General features: G+C 46.6%; 4 protein-coding genes across 5 annotated transcripts; 2 read left to right on the plus strand and 2 right to left on the minus strand.

Moving 5' to 3' along the window:
- Positions 1 to 378: 378 nt before the first annotated feature.
- On the minus strand, positions 379 to 21707 carry LOC117903588. Of its 2 annotated transcripts, XM_034815809.1 has the most exons (3): positions 21695 to 21707; positions 1888 to 2128; positions 379 to 1451 (listed from the first exon to the last, which is right to left on the minus strand). In XM_034815809.1, exons 2-3 carry the CDS (start codon positions 2039 to 2041, stop codon positions 532 to 534), a joined length of 1074 nt encoding a protein of 357 aa, XP_034671700.1. In that variant the 5' UTR covers positions 2042 to 2128; positions 21695 to 21707; the 3' UTR covers positions 379 to 531. The 2 variants fall into 2 exon arrangements, with proteins under 2 accessions (XP_034671700.1, XP_034671699.1); XM_034815808.1 differs by lacking the exon at positions 21695 to 21707 and having other exon boundaries at positions 1888 to 2291.
- Positions 2973 to 3728, plus strand: LOC117903593 (probable 39S ribosomal protein L49, mitochondrial). Its single transcript, XM_034815817.1, has 2 exons — positions 2973 to 3128; positions 3189 to 3728. The coding sequence occupies exons 1-2, from the start codon at positions 3072 to 3074 to the stop codon at positions 3669 to 3671; spliced, it is 540 nt and encodes a 179-aa protein (XP_034671708.1). The 5' UTR covers positions 2973 to 3071; the 3' UTR covers positions 3672 to 3728.
- LOC117903592 (breast cancer metastasis-suppressor 1-like protein) lies at positions 3779 to 5391 on the minus strand. Its single transcript, XM_034815816.1, has 3 exons — positions 5046 to 5391; positions 4704 to 4948; positions 3779 to 4615 (listed from the first exon to the last, which is right to left on the minus strand). The coding sequence occupies exons 1-3, from the start codon at positions 5233 to 5235 to the stop codon at positions 4193 to 4195; spliced, it is 858 nt and encodes a 285-aa protein (XP_034671707.1). The 5' UTR covers positions 5236 to 5391; the 3' UTR covers positions 3779 to 4192.
- On the plus strand, positions 5775 to 7370 carry LOC117903587 (protein YIPF1). Its single transcript, XM_034815807.1, has 4 exons — positions 5775 to 6371; positions 6433 to 6639; positions 6734 to 6826; positions 6884 to 7370. The coding sequence occupies exons 1-4, from the start codon at positions 5877 to 5879 to the stop codon at positions 7169 to 7171; spliced, it is 1083 nt and encodes a 360-aa protein (XP_034671698.1). The 5' UTR covers positions 5775 to 5876; the 3' UTR covers positions 7172 to 7370.
- Positions 21708 to 26870: the final 5163 nt, after the last annotated feature.

Consider the following 26870-nt stretch of genomic DNA (forward strand, 5'->3'; position numbering starts at 1 on the left):
TCAATCAAATGTTCACAAGGTTGGCTAGTTTTCGTGACTTTCTGTTATTGGAATGCTTACAAAATAACGTGTCAACTGAAAAGGCCACCTAGCAGATGTTAGAAAAAGCATGTACGATATGCTGGCCACTGAAAGTATCGATGTATGTGCTGTATAGTGCTGTATATTCTCTATCGTTTGATCTTGCTATTCTAAAAATATAAATAAAAAGCCTTTACAACTTACAGAGCGATTAAAGCTTGTTATGAAATCACGAAATTGTAATAGAAAACCTACACTTCACCAGCACTAAGCGATAAGGTCAGTAATCGACAACGTGTAGCAGCACCGTTGGCGCGCACTCAAGTGTGGTGTTCAAAAATATTTTTATTTGCATGAATTACAGGATTTATATTAAATATAACAAATGGTTGCTTATGTTCTCCGTGATAAATAAAGCCAATGAAAGTATACGCTAGCTATACACATACACATAACAAATGGGCACTATTGGTGTTGCTCCTGCAGAGTAGAGCAAAGCCTCCCTCCGCATTACACGTCAACGTTGTCCAGGACATTGTCGATGAGGCCGACAACCTTTTGGCGAAAGCGTCGATTTTGCTTGCCGCTCATCTCCTTCAGGTAGGGATGCAGACTAACCAAAAAGGAGTAGTCCGCATCGGGTCCAGGTGCTCCCGAAGGTCCTATTGCCGCTGCTGCTGCTGCTGGGGCTGGTGTGGGCAGGGTCGGTGCGGGGGTGGCCACCGTTGCTGGTTGTGGCGGTGGCGTCGACAGTTTGTGGTGCGACAGCACCCCACTGCTGCTGTTGTTGTTGTTGTTGCTGCTGTGATGGTGGTGGCCACTGCCCTTGAACCAGTGCGCCAACTCCGTCCAGTTGTCCAAGTTATGATGGTGCCCCAGGGCGGCGGCCATTGTGGCTGGCAGCGTCACCAACGACGACTGATGGGCGACAATTTTGTCGCTCTGTTGGGTTTGTGGCTGGGTGGGCGAATGCTGCTGCGGCGGCTGCTGCTGCTCCACCTTGATCGACTGCAGTCGCAGGGGCAAGCAGGATGTGGGCGAGTGCGTGGCACGATGGTCCTTGTCCTCCTCCTCCGAAACCTGAACATCGAGCGGCATGTGCGTCTCGCCCTCGCTCTCCACGCTCTCTTTGGCCTCCTCCTCCTCCTCGGACACCTGCCCGGCCACCATGCGCAGGTGACCCACTCCGGCCAGAAAGGTGGCTGCCGTCGAGGTGCTGGGCTTGCGCAGCACCATGCCCGCTGTGGTCGGACCGGCCGCCACTGCCACCTGCTTGTGGCAGGAGCGCGACTTTGTGTAGGGTATCAGAAACTGCAGATATTTGGACAGGTAGTATTTGCGCTTGCCGCGTCCCGTCTGTGTGCGGGCCAGCTTCAGGGAGCGTAGGAAGCTGCTCCGAATGGTGCGCCAGCGCTCGCGGCAATTGCGTACTGTGGGAGAGGAGAGAAGAGAGAGAGAAGAAACACGTGAGCAAAAGAACAGTTACTGTTGATCAGCTGCTGTAGGGTATGCGCCGTGTGCAGCAATTGTCGCCGTTGGTGGCGGACCCGAGATGAAAAAGCAACAACTAATTGCATGCAAACGCTGTGCGACACAGTGACACACACACACCCACATCTACACAGGCACACAAGCTGCATTGAAATCGCAGCGTACTCACACTGATACAGCACAAAAAGCTTGCATCACACACACACACACATACACTTATAGTCGCACACGAACAAGAGGCAAATGAGCACGCAATTGAAACCAACAAACAAACAAAAAAAAACAAACGCTAAAATGAAAATGAAATTTGATTAGAGTTGAAATGAAATGATCAGCAATTATCAGTCAGGTGGTGGTGTCCTCCCCCCGTCGTACCTGTGTCCTTGATTTCATTGGCCACATGCTGCCAGGCGCGCTGCACCTCCTCCTTCTTGCTGTAGCCGGGATGCGTGTAGTTCCATAGACAGGCTTGGCTCTCCACGAGCTGCACGAATTTCACATTGAAAACGGGATCGTCCTTGCGGGCCATATTTTACAGCTTTACAACACTGTCCTGGCACCGTTATCTCCCGCGGCCAAGCACATCACATCACACCCACACACAGTAAGACGCACTCTGCTGCTGCTGATGCACAGTGGAACGCACAGTATAACGGACAGAGTTTCGCGCGCGCCAAATTGCAATCTGCAATATCCGCGAAAATCGGCAAGTGGTGGGGCAAAGGAGCAGCAAGTGAGGCGGCGAGGCGACAACTGGTCGCATCGAAAGCGCAACGAAAACTGAGCGTGAAAAGCTGATTGTGGGGAGGGGGGAGCTGCAAAAAAGCTGCAGTGCACACATTTTATGCTGTGTGTTTTTGCAAAAGCAACAATGAGCCAACAGCTGCAATGCAATAAAAATTGTATAAGCGCTGAGCGAGGGGGCAAGTGGGGCTGGGTGCTGGGGGGCTGTGTGGTGGCAAAAATCAAACGCAGCAGCGGGCGCCAGCTGCAACGTTGTGTGTGTGTAAAGTGGCCCACGTTGCACTGGTGCTGGTGTTGGTGTTGACAAAAAGCGATAAAAGCTTCGGCGATGACGTCACAGGCTGCATTTGTTGCATGCTATGTAAACAGAGAGAAGGCGAGAGAGAGAGAGAGAAAGATAGACAAAATGTAATCATTATTGATGCAGCGCCATGTGCTGTCGTTCCCACTGTGCGGAGAGCTAATCGCTGCTCCAATCAGTAACAAGTGCTGTTAGTGCATCAAAAATGCATGAGAACTCATTTCTTGCTCCGATCGATACATCGAAATTAGTATTTGGTATTCAAATGTTTTAATACCCATGCGAAGCTTGCAAAATGCTGCAGCTGCTGCTTGTTGGTTGGCAGTTAGCTCGACAAGTGTCTATTCAATTCTGTTTGTATATTAACGAATTTTTCATGTTGGCTCCAGCCGCTCTCTCTATCGATGTATCGATACTCTATCGCTATCGATACCTTCCAACACTGCTGCATGTCGGACCGCATATGTAACCCCCGTAGCTGTTGTTTTTCACGTTAATTTGTTGTATAAAAACCATGGCTGCTAGCACGAAACTCCTGTTGGGCAGCGGCCTCTGCCACAGACTTGCCCAGGTGAGTGACCACCATTGAGCTGCATCTAAACAACTCATTGCCATTTCACTATTGCTTCAGCTCACACGTTCCCTGCACACGCAACCCGCACGGCTGTCCAGCTTCCGCTCGTCCAAGGAGGTGCAGAGCCTGGAACAGTACCCCGAGGTCGAGCCCGTCGAGAGTGCGGCTGTCTGGAAGTTCGTGGAACGCCTGTTGCCGCCCCAGACTGTGCCACGGCCGGTGGCGAAGACGGACTACCCATCCGGGTGGCAGCCACAGAAGTCGGATGGCTCGGAGAGCGGCTATTTTGTGGCACGCACCAAGAATCACATGGTGCCCGTGTACCTACACACACGTTTCCGTGGCCAGCGTCGCATCACGGTGGTGCGTCGCGTCCAAGGCGACATCTGGGCTCTGGAGAAGGATCTGCGTGCAGTGGTGGAGCAGGCGCGCAATGGCAAGCTCTGTGCCACGCGCGTCAACGAGCTCAGCGGGCAGATACACATCCACGGCGACTATGTAGATGTCCTGCGTGAGCATCTCAAGGCCAAGGGCTTCTGATTGAAATGATTTGAGCAAATTTAGTAATAAACCCAATGCAGTGTTGGATAATGGACATTCGAAGGCGTTCCATTGCGGTTGGGACTTACAGTTAGAAAATCTGCAGACACATTTTACACACAATAATTGCAGTTAATTTATTTTGCTTAAATGTTTAGGCATAAATTACATCGAGGGGATTGGCTTGGTTGCAGTGGAAATTTACATTGAGAGTGCGAACTGTGCCTTAAACTACATCTAGCTATTTAGGAGGATTTAATGTGGGGCTTGGAACCGAGTGGGACACGACACGAGACGACGACGACTCCAGACTCCAGTTTACCAACCATCAACCTTTTACCGTTTAGTCATGGCTCACCACAGTGGGAGAAGGCGGAATAACGGGATGAGGAGAGTGGCGGTGTGGATGGGGGTGTCGATCCGAGTCGGGAGAAGCTCTGCTGTTGCTTCTGCCGCTGCAGCTGCTGCTGCCTCTGCCACCGTCAGGTACGCATGGGGGCGCAGGCAGCAGTTCCCCACCGCTATACACTGCCAGCGGCCATTGCCGGTACCCCGCCACTGAGGGCGGAGAGGCCCATGCCCATGCCCATGCTCATTCCTATGCCGACAGTGGGACCAGCCAGTGCGCTCGTACCCGATGTGGGTGGGACTGGACCCCCTTGCGCGGGGCCCGCACCCGTTGTACTGGTGGTGGAGGTGCGCTTTAGCGCCTTCCTGATGATCGTCCAGTCCTCCATGATGTCCTCCTCACGCAGCATGTACACCACATAGGGACCAGTGACGGTGACGGCCTTCTTTCGCCCCGGCCCACGCACCTTGCTCTGCCGCTTGTCCGTGCCCCAGTCGGCCCACGAGATGTCTACGTTGTGGCGATCCTCTTCCAGGCGTCGTATCCGCTCCTCCAGCTCCTCTCGTAGGTTCTCTCCCACCATATGCTTCTCGCTCTACATCGGCATAGGGAATTGATGGGTGGTGGGGTCGAGATTTGGTTAGTGAAATTTTTGGCGGGAAAATATGATTTATTGATCGTACCTCCAGATGCTGGACGCAGGCCTGCTCCTCGGACAGGAACTTGTGTTCGATATTCTGCAGGCGAAATCTCCGCAGCACATCGGCCACCTCGATGCGGGTGCGGTAGACCTTGTCGAGGTCCCTCTGGGGATGCACATACTCCTCGGAACGGCCGGAACGCACCTCCGACAGCTGGCTCTCGATCCAGGCGATGCGCTCAAAGTAATATTGCTCGCGCAGCGTGTTGAACTGCCGCTCCAGACTCACTGTGGATGTAGGAAATGCATCGTTAGGCAGGGAATCATGGAGGAGGGGTTGGATGGCTGCCACTGGTGGTGGTGGTGGGGGGAAACTGATTCTTACGCATATCCTCAATGTGTTCGGCTCGAATGCGCTCGATTTCACAGACGTCCATCTCGGAGGAGTCATCGGAGTCGCATTCGTTGTTCTCCTCCTCGTCGGAGGAGTCACGGCCCTGGCTGGAGTTGGAGCGCTCCGACTCTGCCCCAGAGACGTCCCCTTCCCCATCGGAGTCACCATTTTTCACTGGCATTTTAATGTTTGTGCAGCGTGCGTGTCCGGAGTACGTTCAAAGCTGGCGCTCGGAGCGTGCACTGTTTGGCTTTTTCCACTGAGTTTATCAATTTAGTAAACAATTTCGTCAAATCTGGATGGAAACTTCTGCGATTCTTTTGCTGAAGCAAAAAAGTGTTGGGCAGTGTTGCGTTTTGGCCTCAGTGTTGAGTAGCTGCATGTTGCTCTATGAGTGATGACAGCCATAGCTGCGTCAAATGGCTAAATGGCAACAATAACAGCGACAAAAGGCTAAATGCGCTACGTGACCAGCGGAAAATCGAGCTAAATAACTCAATTTTGTTGTAGATTAGGAAAAAATATGCATTGACGGGGTACATTATTATGGTATTGAAATATGGTAAGCATATATATCCGTTATTGAATCATTTTGTTAAAAATATTTCCCAGTACCGAGTAAAAATAAACAGCCAATAACGACCCCAGCCAAACTCTCATCACTGAGTGACTAACAACCAGCAGCTGATAGGGCTGCCAGCACTTAACGTGAACTGCCAACTGGGTGAAAATTATCGATACCTGGAACAGGACGGACAACATCGCAGTGGAAAATACGTGTAATATTTACATAAAACTGAATTTCGTAGTGCATCCAGCGATATGGAGACACCGACTGCCGACGATTTGCTACAGTTTCGCGACTATAGCAGCACAAGCGCAACTAACAGCGGCGCACCAGCGCAAATCAATGTGAACTCGCCAACGCATGCATCAGGCGGCGGCGGAGGTGGCATTGGCAGTGGATTTGGCGGAGCTGGCGGCCATAGCAGTGCACAACGTCAACGCGGTGATCCTCTGGCCGATCTCATCTACGACATGAGCACTTCCGCACAGGCCATGGCAGGTGGTGGCGCCAACAATGCGCAGAACGCGGCCCTAGATGGATCTGGCAGCGGCGGCGGCGGCACTGGCGGCGCACGCCTCTCCTTTCTTACCATCGAGTACTATCAGCAGTTCTTCAACGTGGACACCTACATGGTGCTGGAGCGCATTGCCAACTCGATGATACCCAAGCGGGCATCTGGCAATTATCTACGCATGAACATTGGCGAAAATCCCGATCTCTATGGCCCCTTCTGGATAACCGTCACACTGGTAAGATGGAGCATCAGCAGCAGCAGAAGAAGCTGAAATTTAAATGCAATTTTCTTTGCAGATCTTCTCGATTGCCATTAGCGGCAACATAGCCAGCTACTTGCATCATGCCAGCGATGGCTACCACTGGCACTACAACTTCCATTTGGTCTCGTACGCGGCCACTTGCATCTTTCTGTATGCCAATATCTTGCCGGCCATACTGTGGGCCCTCTTCAAGTACAGCCTGAAGCCCGTCAATGAGGCGGATGCCGTTGAAACGGATAGCGTAAGTGCACCATCCTCCATCCCGCTCTAATTCACATTCTTTGATATTCATCATCCATCTCTTTCTTTCTGGCGCTATCCGCTACACTCTGCAGGCCACCTACACACCCACACTGCTGTCCCTGATGTGCATCTACGGCTACAGCCTGGCCATCTACATACCCGTCTCCATTCTCTGGGTGATTAATGTAAGTGCTTGCGCTCCCTGTGGGGATTCCTCTTTTATTGCTTTGCTTTCTTTGCAGATCTCTCTGCTGCAGTGGCTGCTCGTGATTACCGCTGCCCTGTTGTCGGGCACCGTGCTGATTGCCGTACTGACGCCGGCGCTGCGCAACTCCCAGTTCTCGCTGTTCCTCATCATTGGCATCCTCAGTGCTCACGTTGTGCTGGCTGCCGGCTTTATGCTGTACTTTTTCCACAATCCGCCCGACTCACCGGTGGCCACTATGCCACTGCCCACAGCACCGTCTGTCCTTAAGGCCGTTACCCAGGCGGCCGCCAAGGCAGTGCTGCCCGGTAACCAGACACACTAAATTCCATTCCAGTCTTTGCCACATTGAAAGTGCCCGGCATGCCCGGCAGCAGATGTTCTTCCCAGGATCCTCTTGAGATTTGTGCATGTTTTGGGTCTGAGTCTGGGTCTGGGTCTGCCTGGGCTGCGTATTGACTTCTTTTAACATTTTTGGCGACTGTATGTATATTTATAATAAATTAGACACATATTTAGAGGTACGAAAACAATACCAAAACAAAACAAACACAAAAAAAACCATGCGCTTAGCTTCATTCCATGATTTTGCAGAGCGTCCAGAAAATTGTAAATGTAAATCAATCAGCTGCTGAACCATACATAGATATGTCTCGGGAGACGCTGCCTGGACATTTGGGCTTTCATTTTAGTTGAATTTCTGCAGCTGATTCGGCAAGAATAATTATTCCGAATGGGAAGAATCAATTTGTTACAGCGAAATTAGCATAATTAAATCCCTAAATCCTAAATGTACGCCAAGGAAATTGTTTCGGTTTAATGATAGTTACAATTGATAGCTTTGTGCCTTGTTCACCTCCCTGGAATCGTCGCTTGAATCAGCGCAGGGGTACGAAACTTTGTGGCACTCTTTGCCAATTGCGGCGCTCATTTCATGTCGCTCTCCGTGTGCACTTTAAGCATATTTCTGCATGGCAAACATATTCAATCCATATGGCAACTGCCAGTCACATATTCCACATGCCCCACACACCCCTCCCGGAACACGAGGTGAAAGCTGAATGCTTCGCTTTGGCTGTAGTTGGGGGTTGTAGCTTTTGGGGTGTGGGGTGTGGGCTTGGGCTGGAGTTCGGGTCGGGGGATTTGGTTTTACGCTTCGCTGGTTGAATGAATTTTTGGTCATGCGTTTTTGGGTGTATCCTTGTTTGTATGTCTGCCTGTGTGTGTCTGTGTGTGTGATACATTCAAGAAGCATTTTCAATGCCTCCGAGGGCTTCTCGTTTTCTGCTGTTTTCGGTTGCCTTTCTCGCTCTCTTTGTGCTGCTGTTGTTGTTGTTGTTTCGAGCATGCTTTTACTGAGCTTCGTGCGCTTGGCTTATTTGTTCGAGAAATGTGAGAATTATTTGTATAGGTCCCTGCCATGCCGATGCCGATGAAAAAGCCCATGCCCAAGCCCAAGCTCAAGCCTGACGCTGGCACAGGGTGAGATATTCGCAAGAAACTCTGCAAATATTGAGAGATTGTCGGTCGAAGATTGCTGGACACCCAAAGCACGTTTTGGGCAAAGATTGAAAGATGAAATCAGAATCAGAAGATTATAGCCTCAACCTGTGCTTTCACTTTCACTTTGCCACTTTTGTGACTGTTGCAGTGGCACCCTGTAGGCACTTTCCCATTGGTATGTGATGCACGTACATACATATGTATGTACAGACATAAATACATATGTACATATACAACATGACAATGAATCTGTGGATACGCACGCACATTTATAGAGAGCGAAAATTTCTCAATTTCGAATGCAAATATTCCCATAACGCATCGTTAGATTTGTTCTTTTATAAACAGAGATATGTACATATGTATGCACATATGTATGTATGTATGTACACATACATATGTGGCCACACCTACAGTGCGAATAGCATGGCTGCCAAATATACATATAAGAATGGGCGAGAGGGAGAGAGAGCGAGAAGCTGCACATCTGCAGTCCTCGCCGTGTGGGCGCATTTACATATGCATATGTACATATGTATGTATGTATGTAAATATGTACTTATATGAATGCGTGTGTGCTTCCTATGTACAATTGGGTTCGTGGGTGGGTGGGTGTGCGTGTGTGTGTCTGGGGCATGCTGCATAGTTGACATTACGCTGGGGGCCATACATCAGCATCACAATTGTACATATGTATGTAGATATGTATGTACATATGTATGTATGTATGAACAAATGTATGGATTTCCACCTGTATTTCGGGGGTTGCAAATGTGTGAAATCCTCGAATACTTCACAAATTAAAAGAACAGCCAAATGCCTGCATAAATATCTATTTACATACGTACAGTGCGTGTCATAGCTACATATGTATATGTAAAATGAAACAAACTTTCGTTAGCCAAAGTTCAGACTCTCATGGATTTTCTTAGTAATTTTTATTCAATTTTCCCTGTTTCTTTTTTAATGCAGAGTCGCATTTGCCGTTGCATTCCGATCAATAATCGTCAAGTGTGCGATAAGCACTTGATCGATCGTTTTACTGATCGATAACAAATTGAAAGATCGTTGGCTATCGTTTGACACTCATGACTACATACAGATTGTACATAAAAATGTACTTCCACGTACATATATGTACATATGCATGTACATATGTAGATACTCAATCGATGTTGAGGGGGGGACGGCATTTAGATGAACTGATTTTCCATTCAGCTGATTAGCATTTAAGTAAGCGGACGGAGTGCGGCAACCGGAAGCGGAAGTCACTCCGATGGCTGTTCAAAGTTCTGTGGCTCTTTGCTCTCCCTCTCTCTCCCTCTCTGTCTCTCTGTCGCTCTCTTATTTTGATGGGTGGGGGGTAGCATGGAATTAGCTGGTGTGCAGCGACTTGTGTGATTCCTTTTTTGTTGCCTCTTAAAGCAATTACAGTGCCACCTCCCGTAGCCTCAACCCCAAGCACTGCTTCGACAACCCTTCAAGCCCACACACAAGCATATGTCTCCTTTGAACCCCCTTCGAGGCGTGCTCGTAATGCATTTGAAGCGTTAAAACGCCTCTTGAGTGAGGATGTTTGGCCCTGTCCTTGCCACAGAGTGAGCTGCATGCTGGCTGATGGAGTGGTCTGGCTACTGCCTGCCTCGAAGTGCATATGCTAATTGGCTGAGCGAGCGCACCTGTTGAAGGTCGCTCATGTCGCGATGCCCCTGTCAAAGACAGAGGCCCGACCACCGACCACCGACTCCCGCTGCGGTCTGTCATACGATACGATTGAATATCCCACGCCCACAATGAGCGAAGACATTTGAAGACATTTTATTTGCCCCTTTTTTTGTATTTTAAACCATAAATAAAACAGCAATTATGTAATTATTAGATTGAGTAATAATTAATTTCTATCTCTGGTTGGAAATCTTTTAAAAACTCTAAAAAACTCTCTCAACATAAGTGCAAAATTCGAAGTTCGCTGATCTTTTGTACGATACGAATGCAGAGCCCTCGATCTCTGGCTTGAAGTCTTTCAAACACTCTCTCAAATATGTTTTAAAATGTAATTAAATTAATTGTTTAATCAATTATTCTGCTAAAGCTTGTGCAACATTTTCCCTGAACCGAGAAGTGCAAAAATGATGAATCGAAGATTTTGCCACGAATTGGCAATATTCAAGGCACATCTGTGTAAGTGGATCTTTTTTTAAAACAAATTTTGGGTGGCCGACAATGCATATTTAAAGAATGAGTAATTAAATATATTCACGCAAGTCTACAAACTTTTTTTCGTATTCTTTTCTAGCATTTCCTTAAGGGGTTTTCCCGAAACGCTAAACGCTAATTAAAGCCAAAAATGAGTTGATTTAATGGCGGGGCTTATGGCCAAGGTGGGGCTTTTCAATTCACTTTTCTTTTGGCGTTTGCTTCCTTTATGCATTTCACAGCTTGAGGCACAAACGCGCAGCGGGTGGGCCACACGCCCCAAGCCCCCACCTCCGTGCTGCACTCAGTTACGTAGACTCCAATGTTGACTCTCGTAGAACTTGGCATAACTCGTGCGACTCGAGTACGTGACTGGATGATGCCAATAGACCGCATGCCCTGCCCAGTCCTTTCAGCTTTAACGCATCTTCAAGCATTTTGGCCAGTTTTCGGATCAATGTCTCTATTGGTGCGCAGCGGTTACGTGGGCAACGTCCTGTGCTCATTTCTGGGGTGGAGCATGTACCGCGCCCCATCTTGACACAATTTTTGGCCCACGCACCCGAAATGGCTCCATTTATCCCACACTGGGAGACAAGCTCTACAAGGGGCTGGGTGCTGGCAAGTCTCCACGGAACCAGCCAGCGCCCCTAAGCCGCTGTGAGCTTTGAAGGCGCGTCAGAGCTTTCAACAGCTCTGAGCCCAGAGCCTTGCGCAACTGCATCCGCCCTTCAGCAGCAGCAGCAGCAGCAGCGGCAGCGGCAGCGGCAGGGTATATCCCCACTCGTATATCTTGGAGCACTGCAGGCGGGCATTATGTATCCAGTTCAGGATTTTGCTTGGATAATGCAAACATTTGTATGCGGGCACAGGCACAGTCGCAGGCACTGGCACTGGCACTGCGTTTGCAATTGGAATTGAAATTGGAATAGGGACATGGCAGGATGTGGGCGTGGGCGTGGGCGTGGGCTGCTGCTTGAAGCGGTTCAGCGGTTCTGCTGTGCCGCGCACACATAATTGCATTATTTATTTTAATTAATTGAAATGGCTCCGAGTTGACCCGAATGTTGGTTAAGCTCACTAATTGCAATTGACTTGCAGGCACGAGCACTCCGGCGCTGGCTGTGGCTGTGGCGGTGGCGAGCAGGGCCATGGATGGTGCTGATGCTGACGCCGGTGCAGGTGCAGGACTCAAGCTTAAGTGTCCGCGTCCCCACTTAATCTGTGCCACAAATTGATGGCCACGAAGATTGATGCGCAGCAAGGAGCGAGCTCTCATTACCGATAGGCACTGCCAGCTGCAATGCCAAGGGAAGCGACAGAGAGAGAAAATGTACGAACCAAAAATACGCTCTAAATAATTATAATTATTTACAGAATATTTCCGTGGAACTACTTTAATTATTCTTAGACAAAAGTTGGCCGAAAATGGTGTTCGTTTTGCCGTACCAAAGGCTTTCTTCAATGGTTGTGCAAACACTTGTCCACCCGCATCCTGCATCCTGTCTGCATTCCAGAGACAAAGACTTTCCAATTAATTTCAAATGCGAATGCACAGAAGCCCAGTGCAAACATTTGCACACAAATTTCCAAATCGCTTTTGGTTTCTCTTTCGTATTGTGTGGGGCGCTGTTCCTTTTTGCTTTTCCTTTTTTGTTTGGGTGCTTCGAGGGCCGCAGCCACTGAGATTACATGGGGATAACGCGTGGCATACATTCCCAGTGCCTTTGCCACTCCCACGCCCATGCTCCACCCACGCCGCATTAAGTCCTGTAAATGCATTTCCAAATGATTTCGAATGTACCCCGCCCCCGCATGGCATGGGGCCGGCCCCAGTGCACGGACTCGTTGGAGAGTTTCCCGCTTGTAGAGTTGCTGCCGAGTCGGCACCAAGCCAAGCCAAACCAAACCGAAACGAACCGAAACGAAAGCTGTCCCGAAAGCTTCTTCGTGCCGGCTGCTACACCCTGTACAGGGTGGGCGTGCTGGGCTCACTTGTGCCTCAACGATTGTCAACTGATTTTAATTTTTAATTTAAGCTTTAATATTTGCGAGAGTTTGCAAGGGATGTTCTATTTGTATATTTAATAATTTAGATATTTTATTTTATTTTATTTTACACAAAACTTCTCTTTCGTGTAGCTGCTGCTTCTGCCACGGGGTGTCCATTCGTTGCGACTCCTCGTTCGTTGCTGGTTTTTGGCTGGAAAGTCTCAACACGGGATACGTTAACGCCTGCTGCTGCTGCCGCTGTCGCTGCTGCTGCTGCCGCTGCTGCTGCTGAATGGTAGGCCAGTGCCGGCACTCTACGGGTCCTCTCACTCCGTGGGTTCAGTACGAGTCAAGCAGTCTTCGGCGTATCCAGCAAACGCGGTTCTTTTTTAAGCGCGTTTTGTATTATTCTACTCATATAATTTATCATTTGCGTCGCTATATGATTTCCTCCTTGTTTCCGTAGTACACACAGGCAACTATCGAGTATCGAATATCGAATATCGGTCAGCCGCTGCAATCCAACACACAGAGTAAAATCCACAAAAGGAAAGGCAGCCCCACGGCAATCCCACGGAGAAACGACGAGAGAGCCGGGCTTCTGCTGTAGGTGCCAACCCATGCGGAGATCCATTCAGACAGTTCTTGTTTTGTGGCAGTTTTTGATCCATTTTTTTGCTCCATTTTTGTACAAGTGTGTGAGTGTGAGTGGAGTGAGTAAGAGAGATCTTGCTGCTACATAAGTGTGTGTGTGTGCAGCTGTGTGCGTACGTACGGGAATGGGTGTGGCCCAGCGACCTAATTACGACTGGGCCCTGCCAGAAGTATTCCCGATGCTCTTGGGGATAAATAGATATCTTATCGCTGCACTTTTCCCATCGTTTCCGTTTCCTGTTTTTCCTCTCGTTTCAGCCACGGTTCGGAGCGCACACGAAAGTCTGCTGGCAGCCAAAACAATTCATTGAGAAATACAAAAATACAAATTACCAACAAAGAGTTATCTACATACATACGATCTTGATCTTCATCAGACTTTTCCACTGTACCATTTCGTTTTGTGTTATCGACTGAGAAAGAGACCAAAAGCAATTCACCCACAAACCAAATTCGAGAATTAAATATACTACAATACTAAATATATTCATAAATAATAGCAAATAATAATAACTAAATTAATAGTGCGAAATACAATTATAAATACAACAAAAACTAAGTTTTCGCGCTAGATTTTCATACATATTTTTTCTTTGTTGGTTACAAGTGCGTCTAGCTAGAAATATATATATAAAGTGTGTCTGCACACGATATGTGTATGTAGGTAGAATATAAGAGTCAGAAACCGAACCCGAACCCGAACCCGAACCCTATGTACCACAAGGTTTTATACTGAATTTATAGAATTTTGGCGAGCGGGCAGTGCGGTGCGCAGCGAAAGCTCCCGAAAACACTCACAACAAGAAATAAAAAACGAAATCAAAACGCAACAAACAACACCAAAATAATGATAAATAATAACTTAACTAAATATTAAACACGATTAAAAACTGGGTTTTTTTTATTGGAATATATAAAAATATTATAAAAATTATACATATTTACATGAATAAACAGCAAGAGCAAAGAAAACGTTAAAAAAAGACTTGAATTTCTTAAAGAAATAAATATTTATACGAACAAGAACAACAACAAGAAAAAAACGGACTTCCAACGATCTCGAAGAAGAAGCGACGAAACGAAAATAAATATTTTATTGCAGAGAGCAGAGCAGAGAGCCTCTGACCTCAAAAATCGGTTAACAAAGTATATGCCAAATTAATGAATAGAACAAAAAAACCAGAAAACAACAACTAAAACCTAATCCAACGTCGAGCTGCAAGAATTTATTCTGAACAAGAAAAACTTAAGACAGGCCGCGTGAGGCGTGAGAGCAAGCGGGCACGAGAGAGCATGAGGAAGGAGCATTAGATCAGCTGTAAAGTGATATTTTATAAAACTCAAAAAATATCAGTTAAGGACAACGACCTATGAGGTGAGTGCCAGGCTAAGAAATATATCTAAACATTTCTTAAATGCAAACGAAACTTGGTTGGGTTGTCGCTACATTTTTATTTGATTTCTGTCTCAGAAAACAGTTGCTTATTGTATAACTAAGTATTTTCCTAAATCTATATTCAAATATATAATTTAATTGCTTGCAAAAATTATTTTAGACCAAGAGAGACAGTTTAAAAATGCCATTACCAAAGTTATCATTTCTGTGTAACAATTTTTCAAATATTCCATTGAAATGCTGTGCACAAAAAATACTTACGTAGGAATGCAATTAAATGTACATGTATAAAACGACAATATCAGGAATTTTCAATTGCAATTTTCCGCATCTTTTTTCTGTTGTTGTTGTTGTTGCCGGGGATTTTCCAATCGAATTATTCGACTGGCAATTTGTGTATTAATTGTGTTCGTTGATTGCATTGTTGAGGCCCCCAACCCACATCCACAGCTACAGCCAGCTCTCTGTCTCTCTTGTTCACTCTTTCTCTTTCTATAAGTCCTGCCACTCTCTCTCTCCTGCCCATTGCATTGTCTGGCGGCACTCCCACTCAGCCACAATCCAATGCAAATTGTGGAGGGGTCTTGGACTGGCTGGACTCCTCCGCCGACGCTCGACTCCTGTGCAACGATTTCGCAGCAATTTCATCGATTTTTAAATTGGCACAAATTAATCTAGAATTTCTATCCACTTTGACTGCGACGATGATGATGCGCCCATCGCAAATTGTCTACGAAATGATGTACAATCAAATCAAATCAAAATCAAAACGCAGGTCTGCGTTTCTAATATTAGAATTGCATATTTAATGGCGTTACTTTGCCTGGGAAATAGATAGACAGAGTAGTAAAAGCACAAGCCAAGTTGGCAGAATTTTACGGCGCATAGTCGCAGTGAATAATTCAACGAAAACAGTGACTACCACGGCGGGTTGTTAGGGTTTATAAGTCCAGAAATACACCACCCTAAAGCAATGATTATATATGTATATTTTTAGGTGAAGGTTGTGGGTTCTAATAGTAACTAATTATACGTGTTTGTGGGCTTATATGATCAGTTTTGATGGGCTTATTAAATATAGAGCATGTGTACCCATAAATATCTCTCATGAGGGATAAAGTGGGGAAGTTCAATGGGTCTTAATATGATTTTCTTTGTTCCTGGTGCATCGATCACACACGATCTGTTGTCTGTCATCTAAGCTGCACTTTTATGATAAATTCAAGTGGCATATAGTTCGAATTAGACATTTAATTATGCTCTACAAAATTGTTGAATATCTTATATTTGATATCCAAAAATACACAAATGATCATGCCAGCTGTGAGTGGTTCTAATCCGAATTTGAGCTCTGAGACACGATGTGGCAGATGCTGCAAGTCCTCAAATAGAACGACTAAAACGCTAAAAAGGGGCAATGAACGGGGGCTGAGCGAAGGTGGCAGGACGTGGCAGTGGTAGTAGATGTAAAGTGTAACGAAATTGTTACTCATACATAAGCACATGTACATCCCAATAAATGTACAACAAAATCAATTATTTAAATCCAACATTCAGAGAATTCACTCAGAATTCGATGCCCAGCCAGTGAAAGAGACAAACATACAGGCAGCGAAAGAGACAAACAAACAGACAGACAGCGGGACAGTGAGAGAGAGACAGAGACAGAGAGAGTGGAGTGGGAGTGAGAAATTTCTGAGCAGCACTGAGGAAGGATGATGATGTTGATGGCTGGTGGTGGTGGAGGAGATTATTATGCAATCAGCAGCAGCAGCAACTACGCCAAGAACACGGTACATGCAATGCATTCAATATCTACATGCTATACATAATATATATTTAAATACGTATATAACATGTACATACATATGTATGTATGTACATGCATCGTATAATTGAAAATGCAGCCTCACTCACTCGCTCTTCCTCCTCGCTGTCTGCCGTCTGCTGTCTGTTGTCTCTTGCACCATCCACAGCTCTCCTTCTGCTTCTCCTTCTCGCTCTCCCTCTGTCTCTTTGTCTGAGCAGCATTTTGCTGTCATGTAAATGCTCACAGAACTTTCGGCAGTGGTGCTCAAGTTTGCAGCCCATCAGAGCCCAAACCAGCAGAGCACAATCATCAGCCCAATCATCAGACCTACCTTTAGCCCAATCTGCAGTCCAATCTTTAGTCCAACCTTCAGCTCAAACTTTTGCCCAATTTTCAGCCCAATCTTTAGCCCTGATGGGCCATCATCGACAGAGAGTCTAGAGGCATCAATCAGTACTTTTAATCGGTTTTAATCGGTATTAATCGGTTTAAATAGATTTCAGTAGGGCTTACTCAGATGTCAGCCTGTGCTATGACAAGATCTCTGATGTTCTGTTCAGTCTGCAAACATATTTACCATCTCATCATTTTAGGAGATCAGGAAATGCCTATAGACTGTTCCAACACATTCTAGAACATGTGTTTGATGCTTGAAAATGCGTAAATAAATAATTCATCCGTTGAACTATTCAAGACTTTTTAAACAGCTAAATTTCTGCACTTTTGCTGCAATTCTCCTTCGTATAGAGTGCAGGCTGCATGGCAACAGATTTACAGTTACTCGTTGAAAAGCTGCTATAGGAAATTACGTGCCATCCTGCTCTGTTGGGAAAATCCCACACAATGGGAGACCCATTTGGGATATCCATTCAGCATTCGTTCTGGCTTGGGGGAAATCTTGAGACAAGTTTTTTTCTTTTCAGTTTCCATCTTTCGCCTTGCTTTTTGCGGATTCTGCAAATTAAAACGCGTTTCCAGGGCCACGCCCAGGCCTCGCTGGTTCGCTTCTCCATGGCTGAGAAGTGGATTTCAATTCTATTAGAAAACTTTTTGCCAGGCGAGTTGGCGAGCAAACAAAATTAAGGCTTTCAGCACTCAGAAATTGAATTTCCCAAAGAGTTGTGCTCCAGCCACTCCTCCGTTACCCTCTCCTCCTGCTGCTGCTTGTGTGGCCTTTGCCGTCTGGAATTTTCCTTCCTTCCTTGCTGACGATTTGATTTCCTGAGCCGGAGCCCCCTCCCGTACTCAAGGCTCAGTCTCACCTCTTGTCCAGTGGTTGCCCGCCATTGCATTTTCCGTAGCCAAAATACAGTTTTTGCAACTCGCAAAGAATGGAATTCAATTGGGCATCCAATGGGCTCATGGACTAAGCTCTAAAAGCTTTTGTCTCTCGTTGAATGGGGAATTATTTTTGGGTGAATTATAGCCTAGTTCCCAGTGACATTTTGAATGGCTTTGAATGCGATTGATTGGGTACAGAAACGGCACACACTTGTTCGGTAATTAAGTTTTGTGTGTTGGGTGGGGGATTCGGGTTTTGAGTTGTCCTTTGGGTGCTTTTCTGAGGCTTCCACGAGCCTTGTGGGCCATGTCCTTCGCACTGACCACATTCAATTTCGTGGGCCATTTGGCCCAGTCGAAAGTTAAAGGAAATTACACCAAAAGTATCCTTTCCTGGGTGTGTGTGTGTGTGTCTATGTGTCTATGTGTCGATGGGGTGAAAGTTTTCCTCTGGTATTGCATTTTGGCAAATTGGAGGCGGCTTCCCTTTGAAGTTTTTGAGCCGGATGCGGCAATCGGCATCGCTAAAATCAATATGACGCATGCGCTGCGCTTTCAACATGTATCCCTCCCCTCCCCACCCCACCACCCCACCACCCCATCCACTCCTCTTCCCCGCAACTTTCGCATATCAAAAGTATTGAAATTGGCCAGGAAAAGTCGGAGAAAAGCGAAATGCATTCTCGGCAAAATGGCACAGATTAAATGTGTATGTGCAAGGAAAACCAAGAGCGTGATCCATATGGAAGTGCCAGTGCCAGTGCCAGTGCTGGATAATAAAGAAAAGTTTGCGTGTTATCAGAGGCAGTTTATGGAGGCGCCGAAAAGCGTGAACAAAAATTATATTTAAATAGAATTAAATGTTAAATTGATGTGCAATAATTCTCCGAGCGAATTGCTGGAAATTCAATTGAGGGCAGTGTTGTATAATGAAAGTATATCTGTTACTTTTAGCATTTCTAACATTCAGTGTTGGTTAAGCTGCAGCCACAAAAACATAGAAAGAATATGTAAATATGTATGTATGTACATGCATATGTATGTGCGGGTACATAAAGTGTATGTAAATATTCCCAGACCCCTCAAAAGTATGCTAAGGGATAAAGAAAAGTTTATTTGCCATCCGTTTTTTGCTATTCTTTAATTAATGCAATTGAAGTGCACTTTGGCCCCCCCGTACTCCCGTGCGTAAGCAAAAGTTTCCACCACCGAAAAGGGCACCACCGATGACTGCCAGGAGCAGCAGCAGCAGCACCACCACCACCACCAACGCTGACCAGCGACTGCCTCGCGGCTAGCCAAAGTGCAGCATCAGCAGAGGACGTCGAACCACCACCAGACCACCGAAAAAAACACTCACACAACAAAACATACAGAAAGCACCGCTCCACAGCCCAACCACATGGAAATCCATAAACAAATATTTCAAATCCAGCAAAAAGTTTCGGCCAGCAGAGCTGCCAGCAATGCGCTACAGTGACAGGGAACAGGCGAAGTGCTCGAAGAGCTGCAGAAGATGTCCATGGTGAGCACGGCAAAGCGGTTTCTCTTCGACATTTAAGTAGATATTTGAATTAAAAGGAGCAGGAACCAATTGTAGATTGAAGTGTCGTTTCTTCTTGTACTTTTTCCCGTAGAGCATTGTCATGAGTTCTAAATCCAGAACTGATGCTGCTGCCGTTGTGGTTTTCTTTTTGGGATCATCAAAAAATGTACAAACTGACAACAGGCAACAACAGGCCGGCACATAGCGACAAAAGAGTTTTTCTACAATGGTTGTACAAAATTCAAAATTCAAGCACCACTCCAGAGGGTCTGACGTACGATAATTGAAATGGACAGCATCCGGCTGCAGCCAAAACGGGGTAGGATTACGGCAAAAAGGCGATGGTACGAGGCGGTACGAGCTTGCAGGACGCACAGACGCTTCGGGAGCCCGAACATACAAAAAATATAACAAATAAACTGCATCAACTGGGGGGAAACACAAAACAAAACATTCCATTTGGAAGCCAGTCCAGTCCCCTGCCATTTCTATATACATTACAGCCAGCCATCCATCAGTGCTTTCCACCATCCACCAACTCCTAGACACGGCTAGGGACAGCGCAGAATAGGGGGTTCGGGATCAGTGGAAACAAGAAACAAGTTTCCAAAACAGATGAAGTGCTAAGCAATTAATTAGAAAAGTTTACTCTCAGCTCTGTCCGCGCTTCGAGTTGAAAACCAATTTTAAAGTTGCCAAGCATCGAGCATCCCCCAATACAAGAAGCAAAAAAAACCTTCTCGGGGTTTGAGTCTGAGTTTTTGAGCTTCAACTGTTGGTGGGGGGTGCGGGTGAAAGTTTGCTATGCGAAAGGGTGGTTCCGGAAAATTCAAAATTCATGTTCAAAAAAATATATCTTTGGCAAGAAGTTTTTCCAAGCACGAGACACCCTGGCTTAACACCCACCCTGCTGCAGATATTTACTAGAATTTTGCCAAGAGATCTAGGTGGAGAAATGGTAGACAGGAGAGTTGCTACATGCATATGTAGAGGGTATAATCTGTGTCGTGTCCAGCAGGGTAGGGTGCTGGTGACTCGTTATCAGTCTCAATTATGTAAATTAAGCTTTAATTTCGCTTGCTTTTGTTTCATTAATGCCGGGCATCCCCCGACTGGCCGCCCATCCTCTCTCTCTCTCTCTCTCTCTTACTCTTTGTGTCATGTCTGTCCTGTGAGCCCCCCACTCACACCCTCACTCTCTCTCTCTCTCCACTGATCTACCAGTTAATGTCTGCCTGGACAATTAAATGTGTTTTTTTGTTGGCTGATTTTGCTGTTCTGTTCTGTGCTGTTCTGAGGCTGTCTACCCATGTTGGTGGTGTCCTTCCGTGTTGTCAGGTATTTTATGTACACACTAATGCCATTTGTTATGGTATGTGAACATACACAATCCCCAAAACACACACACACACAGATACACGTATCTGTTGTAATTTATGAGAAAATATGAAGATGGCAAAAACAGAAAAAAAAGATAGAAAGAGAATGTCAAGAACCATTTGATGTGCTAACGAAATAACAAAGCAAAAGCAAAAGCCGGTCGTTATGTTTTGGACACACAAGCACACACACACACACACACAACACACACACATACATAGGCGCACACGTGTACATCCAACCGGCAGGCAGCCATGAAGAAGCCTTGCCCTATACCCTGCCTAAACGGGGTGCTATAATTTCGATCGAAATCTTTGTAGCCTTTTTCCACCACCCGGACGAGATCGTCACTCGATTTAGGCTCAGCCCGCCCGCCATTCGGGGTGTCAGATCTGATAATGAAAAATCTACATAAATCCCATCAAGATATTACTCAAATTAGCAAACAAAATTCTTGCAATTTTCCTTGAAAACTAAATGAGAAGTGAAGCAATTTGGCAAGTGTCTGAAGCTTTCATAGAATTTGCAGAGATGTCTTTACATCAAGTGATGTACATTCGTACATAAGTTACTACTGCCAACAACCTTAAGGGTATTACCTCTGGCGACCATCGAGCGAGTGCCACTTTTGTCCTTATTTTGCTGTTTCTTTTCAGAGTCTTTCGCCGCAAATTCAATTTCCGCGCATTGTGCGCAGGACACCGCCACTCCACCTGCCACCCCCCACCCATTAGCAACGCACACACAGACAAAGCCAAGCACATATACAGCCGCGTGCTGCATGCGCAGTAGACAGAGTTTGCTCTCTCACATTTTGAATTTGCTTCCTGCTGTTGTTTTTTTTTGGATGAAAATTGCGCAATCTATGAAAATCAAAACAACGCCCCACAAATACAGACACAGAAATAGAGAGAGAGAGAGCGGAGCGCGAGAGAGCGAGAGCTTGGAGTTCCAGGAAGTGGAGACAGACCCCCCACCATGTATCCAACTTGGCCACCGGCCGGCAGCTGTGATAGCGCTCTCCCCATGTGGCACATGCGAATTGTACGTGTACATAGCATTGTGTCAGAGTTCAATATCCTACACAGACGCACCCACACTTGCAGTGCGATAGAGAGAGGGAGAGTGAGTAGGAGAGTGGTGTGGAGGCTAGAGAGAGATCTGCAGGTGGCATTAGATATGGTGGCTGCTGGCTGGCTGGTGCTTGTATGATGGGCTCCTGCTGCGCTTTTTTTTATCACTTTTTTTTTTTTTTTTGGTCAGGTGACAAAAAGCGGTCCAGCCACACAAAACACACACACCCACAGACATTCCTCGGAGCATATACAATGTAGATGTACATACATATGTACATACATATGTACGTGTGTGTAAGTATACATAACAAATCGGATTATGAATGAAAATTCAGTTTATTATGAGTAGATATTAGAATTAATGGCTGCCGGTCCTTGCGGCCAAAGAGCAAGCTCCAAACATGCAAGAACGAAGAGGTGTGAATGTGTCTGGCGATAGAGATACGATAGAGGGTTTGCTCACCATCTGAAGATGTAATACAGCAAAGCGTGTACAAAGAGTTACATTTGATTCACCATTATGGGCTTAGAGCAGACACACACCACACATTTATTTCACTCCGTTAGATGCATTAATTAAGGAAAAGGCAGGACATTTGTCCAATTATGAGCAGGGCAACGCTGGAGCCGAAGCCACAGCCAGCGTCACAGTCAGAGCCACAGCCAGAGTGGTCGCTCGGTCAGGCCGGTGTGTTGGTAACGTCTCATTTAAGCGGCAACCCTTATGGCCATACATAAGTATGTACATACCTGGCACAGGCCACGCGCACATGTGGCACGCTAATGACCCAGGGTGGCCGTTGCTTGGAGTTGCTTGGACCCAACCAGCTAGCCAGCCGGTAATCGTAACTAAAACTCTACCTGAGGGAGCTGCAATCTGAAGCTGAATCTGAAATCGAATCTGAAACGCAGTGCGTGGTGCAGGGAGCATTGAACCCATAACGAGGCTGCATGCAACACAATGCTGATCATTTGTAGCGAATTCGCCTCACGCACCACACTCACAATCGGGGTGCAAATTAATTATCGACAGTGGCATCGTCCCACAGCCCCCCTGGGCTCAGCACCAGGGTTACATGCAATAATACGGCACATATAGAGGATAAGGCAGGGATTAAGGCATCGAACAGCCATATGGAAATTAATGGAGTTTCTGTTCGCTGGATGGAAGAGACAAGGTGAACAGTCACATGTTTTTGTGCATTTGTTTGCACAGACAACAGAAACGAAGTCAAAAGCATTTCTTGCTTCTCTGTCGCACGTGACTAACGGATCTTCACTATGCATTTACCTTTCAGAGAGTTGCTCAGAAGAACAGTAAGCGAGAGAGAGAGAGAGAGAGAGTGTGAGCTTTCTTTGGCACTTTTGCTCTCTGGTTTTGGGGTGTAGCTGTTGTTGGGCTTTAAATCAGGGATCAGCAGGTAGAAACTCACACGCTAGCAGTGCGTTTGCCCGCACAGACAACAGACATGAAGTCCAAAAACGTTTCTTGCTGCTCTGCCGCTGCGGTAGCCGTTCAATTGTGCATGGGGCCATACGAAGCTGTTTCTCTGCCGCTGCGGCGGTTCTCTATGCACAGGCCGCCGAAGCCACCCGAAGCTTTTTAGCTGTGCGTGTGCCGACTGCGCTGCCTGGGAACTTTTTCAGTGCACATAACATACGACGCTGCTGGCCTCTGATCTAACCCCTCCGACCCCCCTTGAGACACACCACTGCGCTTCGCTGTGCCGCGCATCACACGATGTGCGAATTTCTAGCCGTGCAAAAATCACTGACAGAGCGTGCTGCGTGTTAATAAGTCGCAAGTCCCATAAATCGAAGCTTAAGATCTCCCCCTGCCAGCCACATTGGCAGCGACGACAGCTGCAGCTTCTGAGCAGCGATCTTCCAGCGGATCGACAGCGGATTTGGTGGTGGTGGAAAGCTGATATGGTGGTTAGAACTCTCGTGGAAAACGACTGAAAAGAGAAATGCAAATTGATTGGTTCTGCTTGTGTTTGTGTTTTTGTTTTTGTTTCTGTTTTATATATTTTTTTTTGCAACGGGAAAAAGGGTTAGCTTTCTCTTTGCTGGGAAAACGGGTTCGTCTGGTTTGGCTGTTGGCTGCGGGCGCATGTCGCAAAGTTTTAAAACATTTTGACACATGTCCGAGCGCAGTGGGGTGGGGGAGCCGTGTAGAGAAATTGAAAATTGTTGTCCAAAAACCTGGAAGACATATGGCCATATTTGTACAATACGAATAATATGGCAAGGGGTTGGAGATCGCCTGAGGGTTCATTTCGTTAGATCGCTGGGAAAGTTTCATGTGGCAATCCACAGAGCCACGCCCTAAATGCCACCCAACCCACTAGAGCGCTTTTCCCCAGTGAGCAAACGTTTAGCTGCGGCTCGGCACGGCACGGCACGGCAGGCGGGGCAGCACTCAAAAGAAAAAGAAACAGAAACAGGCACCAGCAGCCGCAACAGCATCAAATTAAACGAATTGGGTCAAAGGATAAACGGAATTATCTTCAAGAGAGCCCATCGTATGGCATGGTATAAAAAAATAAACGAGTAGCAAAGAATGTAAGCGCAAAGAAGCCCAAAGAACCCGAGCAGCCACAGCGAGCAGCAGAGTGGCAAAATAAACCGAGAGTCCTTAGAAAAGGAATAAAAAAAAAGGGAACGAAAGGCAGCAAACGGTTGCCACTCGAGGGGCATGCACATGACGCTCAGCCAACCCCCCCAGCATCCACAAGCAGCAGCAGGGGAGCGCTGCCCCCTGCCCACTGCCTCTTCCCACCCACCCCACTCACACCCATGGTGTTGTCAAGCGAAGCGTAGAACTTTCATCATTTATAACACGGAAACTGCCAGTAAGTGAGAGAGAGAGAGAGAGAGCTCAAAAGCGTGTGTGTGTGTGTGTGTGTGTATGCATTCTTGATTAATATTCCTTTCCTGCAAGGTGCTCCTCTCGCAATGCCTGCTCTCGCAGCTTCCCTGCTGATGCGCTCTCTCTCTCGCTCTCTTTCTCTCTGCCTCCCCCAAGTCCGTGACAACCGGCTGCCGGCATCTCCCTCTATCACTGTCATTGCAACTCTCACATGTTTCTCTCTCTCTCACATATCTCTATGCCAAAGAAAATGGAAAGCCCAGCAAGCGGTTTGTGTTTCGGGGAAAACGTCCTTTTTTCTTCTTCAAAGTTTTCCCCCCAAACATCCATTAATGGCGAAGGTTGACGCCAAAAAGCTTAATCTATATTAAGACTAAATATAAATTATATTATTGAAAAATACTTGAGCGGGAGCAACATATGTTCCGGGGAGCTCCACGTCGGCTCTTATATATGCAGCTTAAGGATCTGCTTTCAGTGGCTAAAGAGAGAGAGAGAGAGAGAGAGAGAGAGAGAGCTACTGCTCCCTGGAGTGTCACATTTGCATCATTCGCAAAGAGTCAAGCTCTCGCAGCCCTCCACCTACTTGTCCGCATCTTTCTCTAGCTCCCACTCTCCTTTTGCCCTCTCTCACACAGAAAGACAGGCGCTCTCTCTCGATCCAAAAAGGGTGTGTACTGCCGGCCGGCAGAGTTCTGCATAGATATAGACAGAGAGAGAGAGAGAGCGAGCGAAAAAGAGGTGCTGCCAGTGCGGCGCAGTGCACTCTTGGTGGTGGCTGCTCCTTCTCCCTCTCTCTCTCTCTCTCTTTCTGTTTGTTTCGTCCTGTCTCTATCGCGCCAGTGCTGTGTTATGGGGCGCCACGATGAAAGGATGAAGAGAGAAGGCGCCTGCTCTCCTGCTCTCCTGCCTGCCGTTTAGCGTTTAGCTCTGCTCCTGATGGCCTGGCCGTCCTTCGAGTCCTGGCTGTGGGTCTGCCTTTCAGTCGGTTCAGTCGTACGTGTTCGTTCGTTGCTTTCGTTCGGTTTTGATTCCATTCGGTTGTGTTTCTCGTTCGAGAACATTCATTTATAATTTTTTGACTCCTCTTGCACCGGTTTTTGTGTTGTTGTATATGTATATACATTCTATATATACACTTATGTACATTCAGTTACGAATTAGTTGTGTTCTCGGTTTTTCATCCAACTAAAACTACAACTGCAACTGCAACTGCAACTACAACTGCAAAAGCAACCAACCAAAAACTAGCAAACTAGCAACCAAAAAACCAAATCCCAACAGCAATATCTGTGCAATCTCCTTCCTCCTCCCCCCCACCCACTCGGAAGGCTAGTTTCTTGTTTGATTCTGTTCTACAATCGTCGTGCAATATTTTGGAACCAAAGATACTTTGATAGCCCCTAGTCAATCTATTAGTTTGAAGGAAACTCGTGTAAGCCAAAGAGGATACCCCGACCTTTTTTTTCGTCACTTTTTGTTCGAGTGTGTGAGCTGAAAGTGCGGTCTCGTGCAATTACGCGAATAAAACAGTAAGAAACAATCGAGATATAATAAATCTTTAACACATTGGACAAAGGAGCGTGCAAGGGAGACAGACAGGCGCAGTTACATAGACAGAGACAGAGCGAGAGAGAGAGAGAGAGAGAGAGAGTGCTAGACTTGGAAGAGAACGAGAGCCAACGAGTCGACGCGAGACTTTGAGAAAGTTTCTTGTTTCTCTGTGCAATCAATAGAAATTATAGTCCAGAGTCCTTCCTCCCCGCCATCGAGCAGCTGTATGACAGTATTTCCTCCCAGCCGGCACCTCGCACCCACAATGCCCCGTCTCGGCTCGCCAGCATGTAAGTACGAGTAATAGCCGAATGATCTAATCAACATCCTTCACATCCGAAAGTCATGCTATGTTTATCTACATTCATACATATGTATATCCCCATGGTTATGGGCTATAAGTATAGTTATACTCATAGTGGGAGCAGCAGTCGTGGCTGCGGCGCTTCTTGCTGGCACCAGCAATCGATAAAGCAGTTGAAAATTTCCATGACATTTATTTATTTGTTTTTTGTTCCCTATTGCAACGCCTTTGAGCTTGCCCAAGTGTACAGGGTCTGTGGTTCAAGCACAAGCTGAGGCTCAGTGTTTCATGGGGAATACTTATAGAAATAAGCCAAACACTGCCCCGCCCAGGGAGTATACTATCTGATGGCTATGCCTTATGCGATTGATAACAGTTGAGTTATGGCCATGGAACTACCAATAAAAATTACTAAAAATGTCCATAAAATAATTCACAATGCAATGATTTATGCAGATTT

The sequence above is a fragment of the Drosophila subobscura genome, chromosome A (assembly GCF_008121235.1).
Source record: "Drosophila subobscura isolate 14011-0131.10 chromosome A, UCBerk_Dsub_1.0, whole genome shotgun sequence".
Lineage (NCBI taxonomy): Eukaryota > Metazoa > Arthropoda > Insecta > Diptera > Drosophilidae > Drosophila > Drosophila subobscura.